The sequence below is a fragment of the Carcharodon carcharias genome, chromosome 15 (genome assembly GCF_017639515.1).
Source record: "Carcharodon carcharias isolate sCarCar2 chromosome 15, sCarCar2.pri, whole genome shotgun sequence".
NCBI lineage: Eukaryota > Metazoa > Chordata > Chondrichthyes > Lamniformes > Lamnidae > Carcharodon > Carcharodon carcharias.
Genome location: NC_054481.1, coordinates 67,523,383 through 67,545,757, shown reverse-complemented (window position 1 = coordinate 67,545,757; position 22,375 = coordinate 67,523,383). Strand labels below are relative to the sequence as shown.

Sequence of the window (22,375 nt, the reverse complement as noted above, 5' to 3'; positions counted from 1 at the left end):
CCTTCTTCCATCTTGTCAACATATTTCAAGATTGTGTTCTCTACAAACAGCTGACTTGAGTAGGACCAAGGGGAGTGGAATGCCTGAGGTGGCAGCTGTGGCTAAGCTTGGTGCTTCCTGCGAGGTGTCAAAGCAGTCACTGACTAAAATCACCAAGAAGCAGCCCATGAAGCAGAGGAAATCTTACAAGCAGAACTATTCCACTTACGCGTACAGGGGGCTGACCCGGGTCCACCTTTCCACCAGGATCCCGTCTAAGGCCATGAGTGTTATGAATTCCTTCGTTGTCAACGTTTTTGAGCGCATCGCCTCCGAGGCCTCGCTCCTCATTAACTACAACATACGCCACACCACCTCTGCCAGGGAGATCCAGAGCACCGTCTGCCTCATGCTGCCAGGGGAACTGGCCAAACACGCCGTATCCGAAGGCACGAATGCAGTCGCCAAGTACACCAACTCCGTTGAGGTTGACCATCTTAAAGATTATGAACAGATGCCATCCACCTGCAGATACAGAGATCAACCCAGCACTGGCCTTTGAGTTATTCCACTTCCATTCATTTACCTTGACTCTGTTTCATGTTGATCAACCAGCTTTCTATCCATTTCCCTCATACTGTACACCTGGTCTTTTCTAAGAATCCTCACTGAGTCACCAATAGAAACACTGCTGAAAATCCATTTACATTCCATCTATCGTATTGCCTTTATCTATCCATTCAGTTCCTTCATCAAAAGAAAAAGCTGCAGTTTTGTTTTAATTCCTAATTCACATACAATTATGGTGTTAGCAAATTCAACTGCTAACAAGACAACTGAGTAGAGTAGGACCTTAAACTTTTTCATTGTTAAACCTGCTATTTGGCATCCTTCCCATTTCCATACTAAGTCCCAAGAGGATTTCACACTGAATTAATTGGGGCAGTGCAAAGTGAATTGTAACAACTAACATAACAATGTTAGTGACATTCAGCAGTGACCAAGTTAAATTCTGCATGCATAAAAAAGGCATTTTTTTAGTGAACAAAGTACTTCTTATGCCAAACGGTTACAATCTAAAACTAATCAATATCTCAGAAAATCTTCTCTCAGACGAAGCTTTTCAGTATCAAGAGTTCTCAAAAGAAATAAAAACACTTTAAAGTGCTTCAACAATGTGGTGGTCATTCCCTAAATGGCAATGTTAACAAGCATTTGAAAGGTGTAACAACATATTAGGGCCAATCATTATGTCCCACCAGATGGTGGTGCGACTGCTGTACAGTGCATAAATCTGAGTCCGCGTGGAATTTAAATGATTTATGCTCCTGGGGACCAGAGGGGCAGTGATGGATGGGGAAGAATCTCCAGAAAATTGAAAGGTTGGCTGCAACATGGATTATACTGTTCACTCTCCACGCAAGATAGCAGTGCACTTGGTATGACAGGAAATGGCAGCCATACATGATATGAGAACAGATGCAGGAGAAGTCAGCATACTTTAGAGAACCAGGCAAGGTAAGAATATTCAACAGTGCCAAATAGCAGGTGAACTGTCCAAGATTATGTGTCAGAAAATTTGTTCCACATTCACTGCTCATCCATGCCAAGCTCTCACACAACTTTAGTTGCATATCATGCAAATCAATATTTCAGTGTGGGCCCTATTCAAGATACAATTCATAATCTTTCAAAGATTTTATACATCAAATTAATGTGACACACATAGCCACTTGCTGACAACAACAATTTGCTTTTCAAAAGCTCCTTGAATGCCAAGGTACTTCACAGGGACATTTTTATGTTAACATTTCAACTGAGCCACATGGAATTATATAAGGCTAAATGATAAAAAAAAGCTTGATTAAAAAGGTAGGCTTTCGAACGACTTAAAATGATTGACAGCCAGCTTATGGTATGGACAGCAGAGCCTAGGGCTTAGATATTTGGAGGCATGGACACAAATGATAGAGTGTTGGGAGGTAAGGGATGTTAAAGAGATCAGAACTAGAGGAATGCAGTGATCTCAAATGATTGTAGGGCTGGAGGAGTTTACAGAGCTCAAGAGGGTTGAGGTCATGGAGAGAATTGAAAAGAAGAATGAGAATTTTATAATCTTAACCCTCAAAATAGACTTCAGATTGGGAAAATGACAGCCAGCAGTGACATCTTGTATTGCTATGCTGTTCCATCTATCTGTCATCTGTTTAATACATTAGCTGATATTACAGCGCTGGTGTGGAATGAGTCACAGACATAGTAATTAAAGGTAGTGATGATCTTGGGAACCACTGGTAGCCATTCCAATGTTGCAAGGTGGTTATAGATGCTTATGGTAAACTTTGCAATTGGCTTTCTGCTGATTGGATCATCTTATTTATACGAAGGCAGACATGCCATTGTCTGCAAATATGGTCAGCTCCCTTTATTTTGGTGGCAAGTCTTCCTTACTCTTGCTTTATGCCAAAGATAAAATATTGCATTTGAACATATTTAAAACAAATATACCTTAAACAACAATAAAACGGCCTCCAAAATGTAGGAAAGTCATATAAACAAGACTTTTTTAATAAAGAGAAAAGAACGTGTGCCTTAAGGCACTTTACAGTCAATTAAGCACTGGTCCCAGAAACAACTGCAAGATAATGAGCAGAGAATCTGTTTGAGTGACGTTGTTGAGGGATACATGTATGCAGGACTCTCATGTTCTTTTTGAATGGTACCATGATATATATTTCACATACAGTTGGGCCCTTTGTTTTAATGTCCTATCTGAAGGATGGACCTCTGGCAGCACAGCATTCCCTCAGTACTGCACTAAAATGTTTGCCAGGATTGTGTTCAAATTCACAACCTGGGGCCTTAATGAGGCTCAGACACAATTGGCCCATAAATAACATAAAAGAGGGTTTTGAGTGGGGGGGATGGGCAATGAGGGATGGGCAGTAGTGGACACAATAACATGAAAGACCATGGAACAGGGAATTTCCGATTTTAATAATCAAAGCTAATCAATTGTTTTACTTCTGGGATCTGTTGCTCCAATGTACATATGCAAGTGTGATGCCCACCCCCATGATACAGTTTCACCACAGTTATTTAAATGGCCAAGGCAATGAAAGGAATTTGAGGAGTTGGGAGGATTTTACTAGAGAGAGAAAAAACATTATAAATGGAGTAAAAACGGTCAAAGATTGTGCCGTGATTCAATGATGCCTCACATGAAATACCCTGGGTGCGGTGGGAAGAAGATAATATTCCCAAACAACAGCAAAAGGGGACATGTTGCTGTCACCAAAAAGGTATGGTTATAGGTGGTTGAAGAGTTCAGCAGCAGGGTGTTAGCTCCCCATTCCTGGACCTGATGCAGAAATCAGTTTAACAACCTAAACAGGCGAGCACAATTGCAGATTCATCTATATCTTACAGTGCGTCCACCATTCCCCACCTATTTCTGTTTTGTTAAACATAGTCCATCATATCACCCCTCATTCGCACTTATCTTGCAAATGCACCCATTGTTCACTTCCAATGCACATCCTCACATTCCCCCGTCATCCATCCACCATTGCTGCTCATCTCAATCCTTACGCAATGTAATGCAACCTCAGTCAGCTCACCCAACTCTGAACATACATCCTCTAGCAACGTTGTCAAAACATTCCCCAAATGCTTCAGCGCCCTGCACATCTGCCTGAGGTCATTCAAAATTCTGCTCCCCATGTCGTAACTTGCACTAAGTCCAGTTCTCCCATGTCCCTTGTGCTTATTTGACCTACATTAGGTCCCAGTTAAACAACATCTCGGTTTTCAAGTGTTTATCTTTGTTCTCAAATCCCACCATATGTCTGCAACTTCTTCCAGCCTTACAGCCTTCCGAGATTTCTGTGCTGTGCAAATCCTGGCCTCTTGAGCATTCCCGATTTCAGTTGATCCACCATTGGTGGCTGTGCCTTCAGCTGCCAAGATTCCAAGTTCTGGAACACCCTCGGTACACCATTTCCCCCTTCCTTTCCTCCTTTAAAATGCTTCTTAAGACAAACCTCTTTGACTAAACGTTTGGCCATCTGCCCTAATATCTCCTTATGTGGCTCAGTGTCAAAGCAGCTTGGGATGTTTTATTCCATTAAAGGCATGATGGAAAGGCAAGTTTTTGTTGTAGTTGTTAGGAGTGTTCTGAATTTTTGGCATCCTGTGTGAAAAAGTACTGCCTGACATCAGCCAGATTGGCCGACCTCTAATATTAAGTTCATCGGAAATAACATTTTATGCCTTTGCTTGCATTCAGATGACAAAATACCTGTGTCAGGATTCTGGATTCTTCATTATTTTTCAAATAAACCATTTGAGAATGCTTTGCGTTTACGTATTATGTTTTAAAGCAAAGCACATTTTTGTCTGTGTGTTTTTTTCCTAAAAGCCGCGTGCTGTACTGGCTGTGCATGTTAAAGGCAAATATTGCAGTTTGTGGAATCCAGTACCTTCAGACTGAGACACTGAGGGTTAATTTCCTCACAGCAGAGCTCCATCATGCCAGGATGGCTTCAATTAACTTGGAGTAGAGCTGGGCCAACAATACAAAGTGGCAACAGAGATATTTGGTTTTATTGACCAGGAAAAGTTGGGTGAGCCTACTAACAGGGCTTGTGTGGAGCCCTTCTATTATTTCTTTTTGTTCTCAAGAAACTTTAACATTTGGACAATAAGCACGTTTTTTTCTAATTCTTGACTATTGTTCTTTTCAGTTTCATCATTGCTCTCTTGAAAGAGCAGACTTTTTGCTGGAGGAGATGTTGAGTAGGTTGGTCCTGTATTCATTGGAGTTTAGAAGAATGAGAGGCGACCTTGTTGAAACACATAGGATTCTTAGGGGGCTTGACTGGGTGGATGTTGAGAGGTTGTTTCCCCTTGTAGGAGAGTCTAGGACCAGAGGGCATAATTTCAGAGTGAGGGGTCACCCATTTAAGACAGAAATGAGGAGGAATTTCTTCCCCCAGAGGGTAGTGAATTTGTGGAATTCTTTACCGCAGAGGGCTGTAGAGGCTGGGTCTTTGAGTATATTCAAGGCTAAGATAGGCAGGTTTTTAATCAGTAAGGTAGTCAAGGGTTATGGGGAAAAGGCAGGAAAATGGAGTTGAGGGTTATCAGATCAGCCATGATCTCATTGAGTGATGGAGCAGACTCGACGGGCCAAATGGCCTATTTCTGCTCTTACGTCTTATGGTCTTATGGAACCTACTTCCAGAGGTGCCACTTGCTCTCACTCAGGTTGCCTGCTTTGATGATACTGAGTGTTGGCCAGTTATTCAGCTGCAGAATGCACTACAGCCAACGTTAATATTGACTCTTGCAGCTTTGGATTGAGGGTCGCTGAATAGAAATCAGAGACAAGAATCTTGGCTGGTTATTCTTACCCTAATTCAGGAGCAGTGAGGCTAATTATGGTATCTTAAATAAAAAAAGAGTTAACAAAGTGAGTGTTGGTCCTATAGAAAGTGAGTCTGGGGAATTAATAATGGAAAATAAAGATATGGCAGATGAATTGAACAGGTATTTTGCATTGGACTTCACAATAGATGATACAAGTAACATCCCAGAAATAGCTGTAAATCAGGAACTGGAAGGGAGGGAGGAACTCAGGAAAATTACAATCACCAGGAAAGTGGTACTTAGCAGATTGTTGGAGCTGTGTGCTGACTAATTCCCTGGCTCTGATGGACTTCATCCTAGGATCTTAAAAGAAGTGGCTAGTAAAATAGTTGATGCGTTGGTTTTAATTTTCCAAAATTCCCTGAATTCGGGAAGGTGCCATTAGATTGGAAAATAACAAATGTAAATGTAAAGGGAAGGAGACAGAAAGCAGAAAACTACAGACCAGTTAGTTTAACATCTGTCATAGGGAAAATGTTGGAAGCTATTATTAAAGATTATAGGAGGACACTTGGAAAAATTCAAGGCAATCAGGCAGAGTCAACTTGATTTTGTGAAAGGGAAATCATGTTTGACTAAGTTATTGGAGTTGTTTGAAGGAGCCACATTTGCTGTGGATTAAGGGGAACTGATGGATGTACTGTACTTAGATTTCCAGAAGGCATTTAATAAGGTGCCACTTCAAAGGTTATTGTGGAAAATAAAAACGCATGGAGTAGGAGGTAACGTATTGGCATGGATAAAAGATTGACCAGCTAACAGGAAACACAGGGTATCCATATGTGAGTCTTTTTCTGGCTATCAGGATGTATTGAGTGGTGCACCACAGGGATCAGCGCTGGGGCCTCAATTTTTTACAATTTACATAGATGACCTGGATGAAGGGACAGAAGGTATGATTGCTAAATTGCTGATAATACAAAGATAGGTAGGAAAGCAAGTTGTGACGAGAACACAAGGGGACACAGATAGGTTATGAGTGGGAAAAGATCTGGCAAATGGAGTATAATGTGGGAAAATGAGAAATTGTCTATTTTGGCAGGAAGAATAAAAAATAAGCATATCACAGAATCACACAGTGCAGAAGAGGCCCTTCGGCCCATCAAGACTGCGCCGACACGTGAGAAACACCTGACCTACCTACCTAATCCCATTTACCAGCACTTGGCTGTAGCCTAGAATGTTATGATGTGCCAAGTGCTCATCCAGGTACTTTTGAAAGGATGTGAGGCAACCCGCCTCCACCACCCTCCCAGGCAGCGCATTCCAGACCGTCACCACCCTCTGGGTAAAAAGGTTTTTCCTCACATCTCCCCCTAAACCTCCTGCCCCTCACCTTGAACTTGTGTCCTCTTGCGACTGACCCTTCAACTAAGGGGAAAAGCTGCTTCCTATCCACCCTGTCCATGCCCCTCATAATCTTGTACACATATGATCTAAATGGTGAAAGATTGTAGAGCTTTGAGATGCAGAGGGATCTGGGTGTCCTAGTGCAAGAATCACAAAAGGCTAATATGGAGGTACAGCTAGTAATTAGGAAAGCTGATAGAATGTTATCATTTATTGCGAAGATAATTGAATATAAAAGTAGGGAGATTATACTTCATTTTACAGGACACTGCTGGGACTGTATCTGGAGTACAGTGTTGGTCCCCTTATTTCAGGAAGGATGTAAATGCATAGAAGCAGTTCAGAAATCATTTACTAAACTAATACCAGGAATGGGTGGGTTGTGTTATGAGGAAAGGCTGGACAGGCTAGGATTGTATCCGTTGAGGTTTAGAAGAGTAAGAGGTGAATTGATTGAAACCTTTAAGATCCTGAGGGGTCTTGACAGGGTGGATGTGGAGAGGATGTTTCCTCTTGTGGAAAAATCTAGAACTAGGGTCACTGTTGAAAAATAATGGGTTGCCTATTTATGACAGAGATGAGATATTTTATCTCTCAGAGGGTTGTGAGTCTTTGGAACTCCCTTCTTCAAAAGGCACTGGAAGCAGAGTCTTTGAGTGTTTTCAAGCAGAGGTAGATAATGGCTTGATAAACAAGGGGGTGAAGGGTTATCAGGCAAGGCAGGAGGTTACAGTCAGATCAGCCATGATCTTATTGAAGGGCCGAGTGGCCTACTCCTGCTCCTAACTTGTATGTTCGTATGTCCCCGACATTATTCCCAGTGAAATCACATATTTCAGCACCCACCAGTGATCAAACCTCAGAATTTTATGGTCTGTTTTCAGGGGGTTGGAAGTGGGATAAATGAAACAAAGAGGAAGTTAGAGGGAAAATAAATTAAAAACATCAAAAAGAATCATATTTCACGAGAATAAGTTGAAAGAGAATTATTAAAAGCAAGGTGTGACCCCTGAGAAGAGAGGATTGTCAATTTGTAGATGATGATCAAAAAATGGCAGAGGTACTTATCAAGTACTTCTTATCTGTCTTTAGCAAAGAAAAAGATGTCAGAGAGGACATGAATGCTGAATTAGTTGAGAGCGAGAAGAGCAATATTATGATGAATAAAAAATTTTGTTCAATAAATTAGTTAAGCCAGAGGATTGGAAAGCATCAGGATCTGACATAATAAGAGCTGACCTATACCCTGAATGGAAGTAAGTTTGGTGCAGTGGAAGAGCAGAGGAGCAAGGATATAAGTTCACAAGGCCTTACAGGCAGTGCCACAGGTTAAAAAAGGCTATAAAAATGTAGGTTTTATCTCAGGTGATGTAAAATATAAAAGCTAAGAGCTAATAATAAGCTTATCTAAAAGCATAATAAGCACTCAATTGTATGCGAAATAGGCTCCCAACTATAGGGAGGATATCAACTCCTGAGAGATCATACAAAGCAGATTGATGAGGCTGCTGCCTGGTGTGAGGAAATACGAATACACAGTAGCCTCTCCAGTCCGAGATGCTTGGGACCAAGTCAATTCTGGATTTTGAAGTTTTCTCGATTATAGAATGGCATTAGAATGCCCAAGCACAAGTGCATGAACTGGAAAACACTATGGATATAAATATTTAAAACAGTGATAAAACAGTATAAAGCAGTAATTTGTTTCATTTATCCAAATAATATATCTCCCATGTTTCCACTCCCAAAGTATGGTGTCAAAATGATGCCACGGGTCTGTTCAAAAGATTTCTGGACAATTGCTGTTTCCGAAGAATAGAGTTCTGGATGGTAGAGGTTATAGTTTACAATCAGAGACTTGAAAAACTGAGTCTCTTTTTCATTAGAAAATTCCAGACTATGATATGATAGAAGTCTTTAAAATTATGAAAGGATGAAACAAGGTAGGTTGAAGCACACTGGGCTGAATTTTGCCCTTGACGGGCAGGCAGGCCTGACCAACTCGGCGGCGGAAGGGCAGCCAATCACTGCCGCCGAAACAGGCTGTGCCGCCATTTTGCGCGGCGGGCCAACTAAGGCCCGCCCAGCGGGTTTGCGACTCCCGTGTACAACGGGAAAATTGAATCGGCGGCGGCGTGTTCAGACCGCCGGTTCCAATGGGGAACCGGCACTCTGTATAAAGAGTAGACAGGAAGCCTCCTTTAGGCTGTTCAGCATGGCCACTCATAAGGAAGGACATGATTTGAGGACAGAGGAGGAGGAGGGGGCAGGCTGCAGGATAGGCCAGCGGGTGGTCCACTGTGCCCCTCGGTTCTCAGATGACTGCCTGGATGTCCTCCTCCAAGAGGTGTCCAACCATCGGGATGTCTTGTTTCCAGAGGATGGGAGGAGGAGGGCCCCCCACGTCACCAGGCAGGCGTGGTAGGAGGTGGTGGTGGCTGTAAGCTCCCATGACGATGTGCGGCGCACCTGAACGCAGTGTCATAAGCGTTTCAATAATTTTTTGCGCTCTGGAAGGGTGAGTACCATGTTGGCCTTGGCCATTTAATCTAGCAGGCGGCTTTAGCCTTTGAGGCCCGCCTGCCACGTCTTAGTGTCATTACTGCATTGGGCATTTGGCGCACGCTGGGTGGGCAGATAGTGACCATGCTTACCTCAGCCTTAGTGGTTGAGGAGAAGATGGGTTCTCCTCGCAGCATATGTTGGTGTTTGTTGCATTTAAGTAGTCTGTGGGCAACCTGCAGGGGAGGCAGCTAGACACATACTCAGTACTTCAACATGTGTCTTATTGATGGTGATGAGATGGTGGAAGGGGAGCCTCAAGGTGTCATGGCCAAGAGCCGTCTTCTGGCCTCGGCGCTGCACCTAGTTGCACCTCCTTGCCATGGGCGCTAAGACCCGTGTGCTATTCAAAGCGATGGACACCGAATATATCCAAGGTGCCGTTGGGAGAGGTGTTTGGGAGCAGCCGTACTACCTTCTGGCGACTGATCACCAGTAGTGTTGCCAGGAGCTGCTGGAGGCCTCAGATGGGCCATTGTGGAGAGTGCATGAGCGATCAGCCCCAATAAATGCTCTTCTCTGTTCTGCAGGCAAAAACAGAGGACAATATGAGGGAGTGCCAGCGGACTGGTGGTGGGCACGCCATGCTGCAGTGCCTCACCACCTATGAGGAGCAGGCCATGGAGCTAGGGAGGAGGCAGGCGGCCAGGTCGGCAGATGTTGGCGAGGCTGGGGTGCAGTGGCCAGATATTTGAGGTCCACGGACCCATCCACTCTGTCTCCCCACCATCCAAAGCACTGATGGTTGCTGCAATCGTTAATGCAGCAACACTGTCCATTCACAGACTGATATAGTCTGACATGTGGGTCATACACAAAGGTCGCTTGGCCCCTTAAGGATGCGTGTCTCTAGCACCTTCCAAAGTTGCCTTATCCTATTTCTGACCACTATCCCCATGGCCTAACAAGCCATGGCATCCATGTTGCACATCCAAAGACTTATTGCATCTTAGGAGGGTTTGTACCTCCACCATCCTTTCAGCCAGTGCGCCCCACATTACTCTGTCAAAAGGTCCTCAGCACCTCACCTGTCAACCTTATGGACCTCAACTTAAATAAATGCCACCACATTAATCATCCCTGCACTGAGGGGAAATGTAGCCTTGTGTCCACCCATTCTATGTCCCTCATAATGGTATGCAATGTTTCCTCATAACTCCAACTCTCCAGGCCAGCATGCATCCAGGTCAGGAACCTCTGCACTCTCCCCACTCCAATACCATCCCTCCTATGAAGCGCAGGTCACAACTGAATGCAGAAGTGTAGGTGTGGCCTCGAAAGCGTTTTCTGTACTTGCAACATGACCTCCCTTTTCCTACATTCTATTCCTCGGCTAATGAAGGCAAGTTTGGCTTTGATTTTGTTAAACACCTTATGTTCCTGTTCTGTTACCTTAACGGGTCTGCCCAGCAAGGTCCCTGTAATCATTGTGACTTTCCACAGTCCTATCATTACTCATGTATTCCCGTACCTTGTTTGTCTTGCCCAAGTGCTTAACCGCACACTTATCCACATAACATTCCATGTGGCATTCCTTATGTCATCTGACCAGCCAGTCTATATGCACGTGTAATGTTTGGGCCTTCTCTTGACTATTTACCACCCCACCAATGTTCGTCTCCTTAGGTTCTTGAAGGGTGTGCGACTTATGAGGCTGGGGGGAAGGGATGAAAGGTGTTACTGACTGAACATTAACTGATGCACTGTCCTTGTTGTTAATTTCAGCATCACCACCACATGGCCGCCCCCAACATGTCTGGAGCCTCCACTCCACACCTGAGGGCCAAGACTTGCAACTTGCGGCACATCATTTCAGCCAGCCAGGCACCAGCGCAGTGACAAACACTTCGGTGGGGAATATAATGTCAGCTAGTGTCCTGGGGCACAGTGGAGAGGGGACTTCACAATCGCTGGAGGAGATGGAACGGACAGAGAGTACCGATGGCACCAGCAGCTGGAGGACTGCAGGGGACCAGACACATGCTGACACATCATTGATGATGTGCCTCTGGAGCTGTCAGCCATGCAGCAGCTGCAGGACAAGCGGCAGGATGCGTGGGAGCACCTGACAGGGTTGCATGAGGGTGTGATTCAGTTGGTCTCTGTGGTGGAGGAGTCCAGGCAGAGTGTCAGTGAAGGCATGAACCTCAGGACAGAGTTTCAGGTTTCCTCCACTGAGAGACTGGCGAGTCTCATGGAGAGGGGCTTCAATTGGATTGAGAGTTTTCTGATTGGGTTAAGCTTGGACCTGCAAGCCCTCACAGCGCTAATGGCCACAGGTGGTCATTCCCAATGTGGGAGATGTTCTGGGCACCAAGTGTCATCGCTTGGTGCCCATCCATCTGCGGTGAGCAGGGAGGTCCAAAGTGACCTCACTGTCATCGCTGCGAGCTCCTCTCAGGGCGCTCCGGATGAGGGCAGCAGCTCCTCCGCCCCTCTGCCAGTGGCCATTTCATGTATTGAGGCTGCGACAACCTGGGAGGTGCCAGTTCTGGAACTGGCCACTCTCTCCCAGGCGGGGCCATCACAGGCTCCACGGGTCAGAGGACGGCTACTAAGGTCATCGAGGCCAACAGGACAGCAGAGTCAGCAGGCTGTCTCACAAGCCACTCCGAGTGATGGGGCGGCACTGAGACATAGCACCCGTAAACGAATGCATAAAGCACATTAGGCACTCCACGGTTATGTCACTGGTGATTTGTGTTGGCCCTAGATTAGGGGAAAAAAACCTTATATACATCTGAGTGATGTTTATGTTTTATTTTGGACGGAAGAAAGTCCACTTTTCTGACCATGGCTGAGGGTGTCTCCTTTGTGCTGCATTTGTGTGTTTCACAGACATCTCATGAGTGTGAGTGGACATTGATGTTTCTGTACTAAGCCTTTAGTTGCAGCTGATGAGGTGGAAGATGTAGTACCTAAGTGCCCCGTGGGGAAGCACCAGGCAATGCTGGTCCTGCTGATCTATGTGTGTGGAGCTAGCTGAAGGTTCATTGGATTGAAGTGTCCCAGGTGTCCCTGCCTCCTTGGTGTAGTAGCGGGTTGGCATGCTGCCCCTCAACATTGCCCTGTGCTTCCTCATCCTCTGAGCCACTGCATCAAGGTCTTCATCATCAACTGCATCCCCCATGTCCAGCGCAAGATTGTGCAGGGCGCAGCATGCTACCACTATCACAGAAATGCGATCTGGGAGGTACTGGAGCGAGCCCCCTCAGTGGTCCAGGCATCAGAAGCGTATCTTGAGAAGACCAATGGCTCTCTCCACCACAGCCCTTGCAGTGCCATGGCTCCTATTGCAGCGCTGCTCAGCTTCTGAACTTGGATGGCGGAGAGGCGTCATGAGCCACCTTCTGAGGTGATAGCCCTTGTCACCCAGCAGTCATCCATCCAGCCGAGCTGGAGCACTGAAGAGCCCCGGCACCTGGGAGTGTCTGAGCATGTATGCGTCATGGGAGCTGCCTGGGTACCTTGCACAGACTTGTAGAATCAGCATCCTGTGATCACACACTATCTGTACGTTAATGGAGTAGAAGCCTTTCCTGTTGACGAAGGCACCGGGCTCACCTGCTGGTGCCTTGATGGCCACATGTGTACAGTCTGTAGCACCCTGGACGCGGGGGAAGCCAGCAATAGCCACAAAGCCTCTGGCTCGCTGTGCCTGGCTTGCCTGGTCCCAGAGGAAGTGGATGAAGATCAATGCACACCTGAACAGAGCATCTGTAACCTGCTTGACACAAGTGTGGACAGCTAATTGGGAGACACCGCAAAGATTAGCCACCGACCCCCAGAAGGAGCCAGAGGCATAGAAGTTGAGGGCAGCTGTGACCTTTAGAGCCACTGGCATGGGGTGTCCACCCACACAGTTCGCAGACATCTCAGGCCCAATCATCTGACCGATATAGTTGACTGTCTCCCTTGACAGATGGTGCCTTCTTCAGCACTGCACCTCAGTCATATTGAGATAGCTGCTTCACCACCTGTATACCCTGGCAGCAGGATAATGGCGTCTTCTGCGGCCCCTTCCACCTTGGACAAGCTCTTGGCCCTGTGCCCCTTAGGCCTGCGCCTGGCCTCCCAAAGGTGGCTCCCTGGAGGCTGATTGTCCACTCCTGGCCTCCTCATTATTCTATCCCTCCCTTCCTCCTCAGAGGAGCTGCCTCCAGTGGAGATGTCAGAACCCATACCCAGGCTAAATGGAGGCCTCTAGAAAGCTGCAGGCCCGATAAAGACTACTGTCTGCAGAATGCTGAGCTGAAGCTTCAAAGTAGAGAGAAAGCTATTGGAAATCAATCTGAACTGCTAACAATCACCCAGGCAAGTTGAAAACACTTGCTGCATTAAATACTTCAGATAAAACATTAACAGCCCCTCTGAGCCCACAAAAAATCCTGCCCGTGGATGAGGTTTGTTAAAAAATCACGTACCCGCCTGCCCGCTGGGCCCGTGTGCCAAGCTCACACGGGCTCCTCAAAATCGGCGTCAATTGCCGAGCTAAGGGCCTTAACAAGATCTTTAATTAATGGCGGTTGCGTGTCCTGCTGCTTAGTGCGCCCGCCCACCTAAATATTACGATGCCGCGCGCTGACATTGGGATGCTCGCGTGACATTTTAAGCGCTGACATGCGGGCTCCGCCACCCGCGCATCAGCCATAAAATTCAGCCCACTGGTTCCACTAGTTGAAGAGACTAGGATAAGGGATATTTATGATTTAATGTAAAAGAAGAGGAACTTTAGTTGGGTGGTGAGCTGGGCCTATTCTCATCAGAACAGTGAAGGTTAAGGGGAGATTTTATAGAGGGGTTCAAAAATATGAGAGGTTTTGACAGAGAAAATAAGCAAAAAATGTTATCCCTGGTAGATGGATCATTAATTTAAGGATACAGATTTATGATAATTGACAAAAGAATCAGAGGGGGAACTAGGAGACTTTTTGATTCAGCAAGTATTTATGATCTAGAATGCTTATCTGAAAAGGGTGGCAGAAGCAGATTCAATAGGAAGCTTCAAAAGTATTTCACCCTTTCAAGCTGAGCATGACATTTTATCGTATTATCATTGCTGTCACCTAAAGGCTCCTTTACCATGAGGTTATTGATTAATCCTATCTTATTGCTCATTAATAACCTACTCCCTGGTTGGCTCACGAATGCCCTGCTCTAAGAAACTGTCCCACATATAGGGCTGAATTTTGTCGTCGGCGAGCAGTGGGCAGAGCCCACTCACCGACACGCAAAATGACACAGGATAACGTCGGGAGGAACCCCCGACATCATCCCAGCCTATTTAAATTTTCAGGAAGGCGGGGACACAGCAAAATCAGCTGTCCGCCCGCCGACCTGTCAATGACCAATTGAGGCCATTGACAGGATAATTAAAACAATTAAAGGACCTGCCCATCCAACCTTAAGTTGGTGGGTCGGCCAGGAGCCCCGGCGGCAACTAGAAAAAACATGAAACTTCATCCACCGGCGGGATGAGGTTTCATGTATGATTTAAAAAACTTTAATAAAGTTTTAGCAAAATTTACTAACATGTCCCATCTCATGTGACATTGTCACATGAGGGGGACATGTTAAGGATTTTTTTATTTTTCTATTTTTAATGTTTGTACAAGTGTAAGCGATCTCCCTGAGGCAGCACTTAGCCTCAGGGAGATGTACACTCTTTCATGCACATGCACAAAAGAGCGCACTCTCGCATTTGGGGAATCCCCCCCGCCCGTACAGGAAGCGCATAGCGCTTCCAGCCAGGCGTCACGCTGGGTGGGCCTTAATTGGCCGGCCCACTTAAAATGGCGGCAGGGCCCACTTCTCCGGTGGGGATCGGCTCCCCACCTGCCAGAGATTGGGTCGGGCCCGTCTGCCCGGTAGGCAGAAAATTCTGCCAATACTCTATGAACCCATTTTCCAGGTTACTTTTGCCACTCTGATTCGTCCAATCTATGTGTAGATTAATGTCACCCATGATTATTGTATACCTTTCTTACATGCCCCATTTATCTATTCCTGTATACTCTGTCCTACAATGTAACTACTGTTAGGAGGCCTATATACTACTCCCACAAGTGACTACAAACTATTCCACAAATGATCACTTAGAATTTCCAATGCTTATCTCTACCCAAACTGATTCTACATCTTGTTCTTTCGAACTAAGGTCATTTCTCAATACTGCACTATTGACATCTGTAATTTAACAAAGCTACCCCACCAACATTTCTTAGCTTCCAACTTTTCAAAATGTCAAATACCCTTCAATATTCAGTTCGCAGCCTTGGTAATCCTGTCAGTATATCTCCATGATGGCTATCAGACCATTCATGTTTATTTCTATCTATGGTAGCAATTCATCCATTTTGTTACAAATGCTGCATGCATTCAGATATAGAGGCTTCAATGTTGTCCTTTTACCATTTTTATAATCTCTGACCCTAGTGGCTGGTTTGCTCTTATGTTTATACACTCTGTCCCTACCTGCTACACTCTGGTTATCTTTACACAAATCACTATCCTGTTCTTGTACCTCAAAGTTATCCTTTGCTTTACCTTATCTCTTCTCACACGATCCCTTCCCTCCACTATTTAATTTAAAACCGTCTTTGTGACCTCAGGCACACAATTCACCAGAACACTGGTTTTAGCAGAGTTCAGGTGAAGCTCATCCCAATGGTACAGTTCCTACTTTCCGCAGTACTGGTGTCAGTACCCAAGAATTGAAATTCGTTTCTCCCGCACATTTATCTCTTCAATCTTATTTATCCTATGCCAATTTGCTCATGGCATAGGTAATAATCCACTGAGGTTCTGCATTTTAATTTAGCTCCTAGCTCTTCATAATCCCTAAGCAGAACTTCTTTCCTAGTCCTGTCTATGATATTGCTAACTACATGGACCACGACCATTGGATGCTCCCCCTCATACTGCAAGTCTCTCTCCAGCACCAAGCAGATATCCCGAACCCTGTCACTGGGCAGGCAATACAGCTGGGCTCATGCTCCTGGCTGTAGAGAACTGTGTCAGTCCCTTTATTATTCTGACCTTTCTACCACTACATTAACTCCACCCATTTTAATAGCTTCCTGTACTGTGATGCCATGGTCAGTTCACTCAGCTGCCCTGCAGACTCCCCTTCTGTCTCCACAAGCTACAAAAATCTCTAACTATTGGACAATTAAAAGGGCTGAGGCTCCCCCACTTCTACCTTCTGGATCCCCTTACATGCTTAACTTGCTGTCATACCCTCCTGCCCTGACCACTGATCAAATTAGAAGACCCTATCCTAAAGGGTGTGAAGGCCTCCTGGAATAAAGTGTCCAGGTAACTTTTCCCCTCCGGAATGCATCACAGTATCTGTAACCTAACCTCCAGCTCAATGACTCTGAGCCAAAGCTCCTCAAGTGCTGACACTCACTATAGACATGTTTGTTCTGGATCACACTGCTGTCCAGGAATGCCCATATTCTGCAGTCACAACACATCACCTGCCCGCCATCTTTGTCTTGTATTCATTAATTTATTAATTTCTTAACTAATTTGTAATGAATAAACCCTACTACTCCCAATGAGCTTTACTACCACTAGTGAACCTTACAATTACTGATACATTAGCTGAGTTTGAAAGATGACTGAGCAAAATACCCAGCAATCAATTACCTGCTTCCATCCTCCCTCACTCCACTGAATTTGTTCACTCACTAAGTTTCTAAGTTCATGCTCTGTGACTAGCTGCATTCAGTGATGAACTGCTGTCTTTGTGCTTACTAACATCTAGCATTAGACATTTTGGTCTGACTTTTCCAAGCTGGTTGAGGATGGTCAGTACTCTGCCTATTGCAAACAGTCGATTGGAATGTGCTGTTTGATATGATCTTCCAGTCATTGGGAAGTGCAGCCTATGTACCTGGCATCACACCAGCATTGAAATTCATATACCACATTACTTATTTGTGCAGTAGGTAGGCAAAATGGTTTTTTGACTTGACAGCAGCATTCTGTTAGTGCAAAACACCACTTGTGCTGCTAATGCATAGTAGTAGCATGAAACAGTTAGCTTCACCTGTTGAGGATGTTATTGTTCAAATAGAACAACTTGGCTTGGAGTCTCTCCTCAATTCACAGAAAGTAGGCATAATCAATGCAAATTAATTTTAGTGCAATTCCAGTTTCCGCAACCTATTGCGTTAGCCTTAAAAACATCATGTCAGAAGCAGGTCCTGCCCAAAAAGCAAGCCACACCCCATGGCTGAGTTGATATTTTCTGCTCATTGTGTTGATTTGCAGGCCTCAAGGAGGTTCTAAAAATTAAGTGGGATCTTTTGGGCACAGGAGCACTAAAAGGTACATTGTAAAAAATTTTGAATGTTTTCTTTTAAGAATTTACTAAGACAGAATTTCCATTCCTGTCAGCGTCGGGCACATTTGGTGGTGTGAACAGACAATATGGCGTGGTCGGTTTCATGATGGCATGAAATTAGTTCGCGATCATCCGCTCAGCCTGCTGATGGTGGCTGTATCCTCCGCCAGCGGACATTGGGAACCTCACGGTAATACATCAGCATATCATTATTAGGCCTGCCTGTGGAATTGTCTCCCCCCCACTGGATCGCCTGCCCATGTTTTTCACAACAGCACATGAGCAATTTGCATCTGGTCGGATGCACTTCACTCAGGATTTCAAGGTTTGTTTGCCTCCCTGCTTCGGTCAGCATTTGCAGTCTTCAGCACTAGGCTTCACATGCAGTACCACATCACTTTTAGGGGGTCTCACGGGTAGGTCTCTACCTACCAGATCAGCCATATGTGGGTGGCTTTTCAATGGCTGTGGGGCTATAGCTTGCTTGGCAAAGGGGGAGAAGTGGCCTCAGGCAAAGGAAGAGGCTGCAGGGCGAGGGCTGTACTGGGGAAGGGGGATATCCCAGGGTGTGTGGGGGCACATGTTGATCGGTGCAAGTGGCCTCAAGATGGTGAGGGCTGAGGAGGCCAGTCTCCAGAGGAGATGAGGCCACATGGTGATGTGAGGGTATGTGTGTGAGAATGGATGGTGATGTCCCTTGGTTGGCGGTGAGTGAGATGCCAATGAATGTGCAATGGGCTTGAATGTGAGAGTTTAGGGTGATGAGATGGTTGCCTTACCCTGGCTGCACAGATGAGATCATTCATCCTCTATCTGCATTGGATGGCCAACCTCTTCTGTGCAGCATTGGCACCGATCACCACTGCCATCGTCTACCAAGCCTGGTTGCTCACACAGCTGCCCATCCTGTGGCCAGAGCGGGGTAGAGAACATCGCAGCAGGCCTCCAGGGCATCCAAAAGGTGTTCCAATGACACGTCACTAAATCTGAGGGCTGCAGTCTTTTTGCCTTTTGTGGACATCTTCCCTACAGTAGACATGGGTTGAAAGCACTGAGATGTGTGTGCGCGGCTGAACTTTAAATATGGCGCCTGGCTTGATGAAATGGTGAGGTGATGGCTTGGTGGGTGAATGAGAGCCCTCCTGCCATGGAAACGGTATCATTCCCAGGAATGCATAACCTAATGTGGTGGGTTTGGGATGATTCGGTGTGAAAACCTGCCATTACGGCCGGCGGGTAAAACATCGTTTTACCCGCCTGCAGTTGAACTTAGTGAAAACCTGGGATGATTCCGCCCTAAGGATTTAATTATTAGACCCCAATATAACTAGAAAAAGGTTTTGTATATTTATTCCAGTTCCTTTGCAAGTTAAGTCTAGAAAATGTCTTTATCCAATTTCTCTCCCACATCCCTTTTCTAAGGGCATCTGAGCAATTGGATAATAGAAAATATGATAACCAAAGGCTAGGTTTTCCCCCAATGATCTGATTAATTTATTTGACCACCAGAACTCAGTCAGTAACAGTAAAGCTTTACTACATAGTATAATCACAGAATATTGCATACAGACACAAGATTGAAATTAAATTATTGAAAGATTAAATTGGCAGTGGTGACAAAAATGTGTGATGTGCCTGCAATATTTAGAAACTCTCATCCAATGATATCACAGCAAACTAGTTATCCTTTTGCCAGGATTCAACTAGGCATTTTTTTCAAAAATATCTTTCATAAAAGATACGTTGCATTCAATCTGTTTTCAGCATTGTTAGCAATCAGTAGCTGCAAAATGTTATTCTTTCTGTTATTGTACAAGGACAATAACATAAAGAGTTTAGATTTCTGCACTTAGATCTTCAAGTTACACCGTTCCTTTCTGTCTTATATCAAACCTGAACACACTACGCTTAAGGTTTTCATTCTATATCAATATAAATGACGTGTACAAACCATTTTGCCTTTGCCTAAACATTAGTTGAAAAGGTTAGTGTTCAAATTTACCCATTGCTGACTGGTGCTATAACAAGCACTTGCTTTGGGTAGATCACCTGATCACAATGCATTTCATACAGTTCTGAAATCACTTCATTTTTCGCAAGTGTATTCAACAGCTCCTTTTAATTTACAAGTCCCAGTACAAATACATTATTTCCACACTGTAGTTCTGCAGAAGGCAGCATGATGACAGTCTAGAATTTTTGAGCAGTGCTTAATTTAGTGTTTAATCAGTAAAAGGCCTGTAGTGTAAGCTGGCTGGATGTTCTTCAGGCTACTCAATTTTTTCAGATAATTGCAGGATATACTTTATTGTGACAGCACCTGAACAGTAGAATTCCAATATACTATACATCAGTTTCTCCATTATTGGATTAGCTAGATGAGGCATCATTACTGCAGTACCCTTATTCCTATCATTGATTGAATCTTTTTTTTCTATTTCACAATTAATGCAAGTAGGCCAGATTGATCAATCTTCTAATGAGTTTGGGCCACAGTCAATACATTCTTATGAGTGCATGCTACAGATCAGTGTGTGTTATGGCCAAGCCAAAAGATTTGTCATTCTTGCAATAGCATTCCCTTGTTTGGCTCGTCTCATTTTTAAGACATTTCTTCCCTTAGTGGTCACTATCAAAGCATATCAACGTTTTAAAAAATTGAAGTGTGGTTGAATCCTAAAAAAAAATGCAGTACATGTAGATCACAAATTCCAGGACTTCAACAGAATTCTGTTTTACCAAATGTTCTGTAGGATGTATAGGAAAATATCTGTTCTACAGCCCACTAAATCATACTTTCAGAAATGACTTCAAATTAATACAAAACACTTTACTATTACAAAGTGTATTGATTGAGGGTGTTATTTATAAAAACATGTGACAGGTTTGACTTTTAGCCTGTGCTGCTGTCTTTCAGGAAAATTATGTGATGTATTCAGGGTTTTGAATACTCCAAGTAAGAACATAGTGAGAGTGTTATGCATTGACCACAGTTAGGGCTGTAAATGTTACCTCAACTGAATTCAGATTTGAATTTTAGAATGTGGGACTAACATTTTATTATATACCAATACAATTAATTAACTGTAGTGCAACTATACATCAAAAAAGAAGCACTTTTCATAGAAGTGATTAAAATACAACCTTCAGGAGGTGCTCCCAAAATAAATTGGTATTTTCCATAGAATGTTGACTTTTAAAAAATAAGCTAATTTAAATCTCTTTCAGGTATTGCCTTTTTGGTGTGCATGCACACAATTATAGAACCGTTACCAACGAATCAGATTCTGTGGTGAGTCTGACCAGAATGCACTTGATGGTCAAAGGTCCTCAACAATAAACAATTTTAACAGAACACTGGATGTTCTGTCATTGATTTGCCCAATTTGCCACCATAACTTACAAATTAGCTGGAAAGGCAAATAGTGCAAAGCTAAAGCTGAACAAGCGCCCTGCAGCCAAAATATGTTTTCTCACCTTGCCTGTTTTGGCCAATATATATCCCTCAATCAACATTACAAAGAAACAAGTTATGGGTTGTTATCATATTGCTGTTTGTAGGACCTCCTGTGTAAATTGGCTGCCATGTTTCCTACATTACAATGGTGTCTACATTTCAGAAGTATCTCATTGGCTCTAAATTACTTTTGGATGTTCTCAGGTTATGAAAGGTGCAATATAAATGCAAGTTTTTCTTTTCTATTTTTGAACTGTTCTCAAGAGTGTAATGGCTTCCAGAGGGCTGGAGTGGGTACCATTTATTGCGGACTCAATAGAAGAGACAGTGTGCATGCAAAGCTGGTGGTGGCTTTGGGAGGCCTTGTGATCACAAGCGTGGAGGGGAAGCAGACATAGTCTCTGAATCCTGGAAGGGACTGAAGCTTGTGGGCCAATAACGAGAATGTGAAATATTTTCTGCTTTGATACTGTGGATGACAAGGCCTGCTCCTAGCCATTGGCATTGACATGACTGACAAGAGCATGGAAAGACAACCAATGATAAAGGACGCAAAAACCTACCATCATATGACCTGGAGTGCAAGATAAAGGGGTCAAGTGACCAGTTTTTAGGCAAGGGAGAAGGTGGTCATGGTGCAGCTGGAAAAGAAGACCAAGGAGGCTGGATCCATGAGTGGAGCTGAAAGGGATCTGGTAAAGTGTATCTTTTGGTGAAAATTGTACCCATTGACCTTGTGTAGAGTAAAGCTGCTGTCAAATTGGAATTGGTGGCTGAAGCCATGAAGAAAAGGAGCTGGAAATTTAACCAGAGGAAATTCAGAGCTTTAAAGGCCTTTATGACTGGAATTGGTGGCATATATGCTACATGGATTGCTTAGTAAGTCCATGAGATCTATATTTGTTGCATCTGCTATTTAAAGTGTAATTTGTAGTTTCTATTGACTACAATTTGCCTGTTAATTTATGTTTAATATATGTTGATTTTGGTTTGACTGTTAAAGTAAATGTAAGTGAAATCTTTATCCATTGATTTTTCATTGGGATCATTCATTGAATTTGGTTCTTTCAGTTTGTTGGTCTCCAAGGGCACCACAGCAATAGTAGAACCTAAATCATTGTACTGAAGCTACTGGATATTTATGTCAATATATTTCTTTTGTATAATAATGGAAAAACACAGTTGGATAATATGCACTATCCAATTATATTATTCATTTATGATTTGAAAATTAATCAAACCTG

At 44.1% G+C, this 22,375-nt stretch overlaps 1 protein-coding gene across 1 annotated transcript; it reads left to right on the top strand.

Annotated features, from left to right (window-relative positions):
• The first annotated feature begins 79 nt into the window (after positions 1-79).
• On the top strand, positions 80-22,011 carry LOC121288388 (histone H2B-like). The gene is made up of 2 exons (XM_041206941.1): positions 80-379; positions 21,874-22,011. Exons 1-2 carry the CDS (start codon positions 80-82, stop codon positions 22,009-22,011), a joined length of 438 nt encoding a protein of 145 aa, XP_041062875.1.
• The last annotated feature ends 364 nt before the right edge of the window (positions 22,012-22,375 follow it).

Excerpts from the sequence above, each read along its gene's own strand:
- LOC121288388 (XM_041206941.1), top strand. The coding sequence starts at position 80 with ATGCCTGAGGTGGCAGCTGTGGCTAAGCTTGGTGCTTCCTGCGAGGTG. Across the intron at positions 380-21,873 it reads CCAGGGAGATCCAGAGCACC|AGTAAAGCTGCTGTCAAATT; the intron begins GTCTGCCTCATG and ends GACCTTGTGTAG.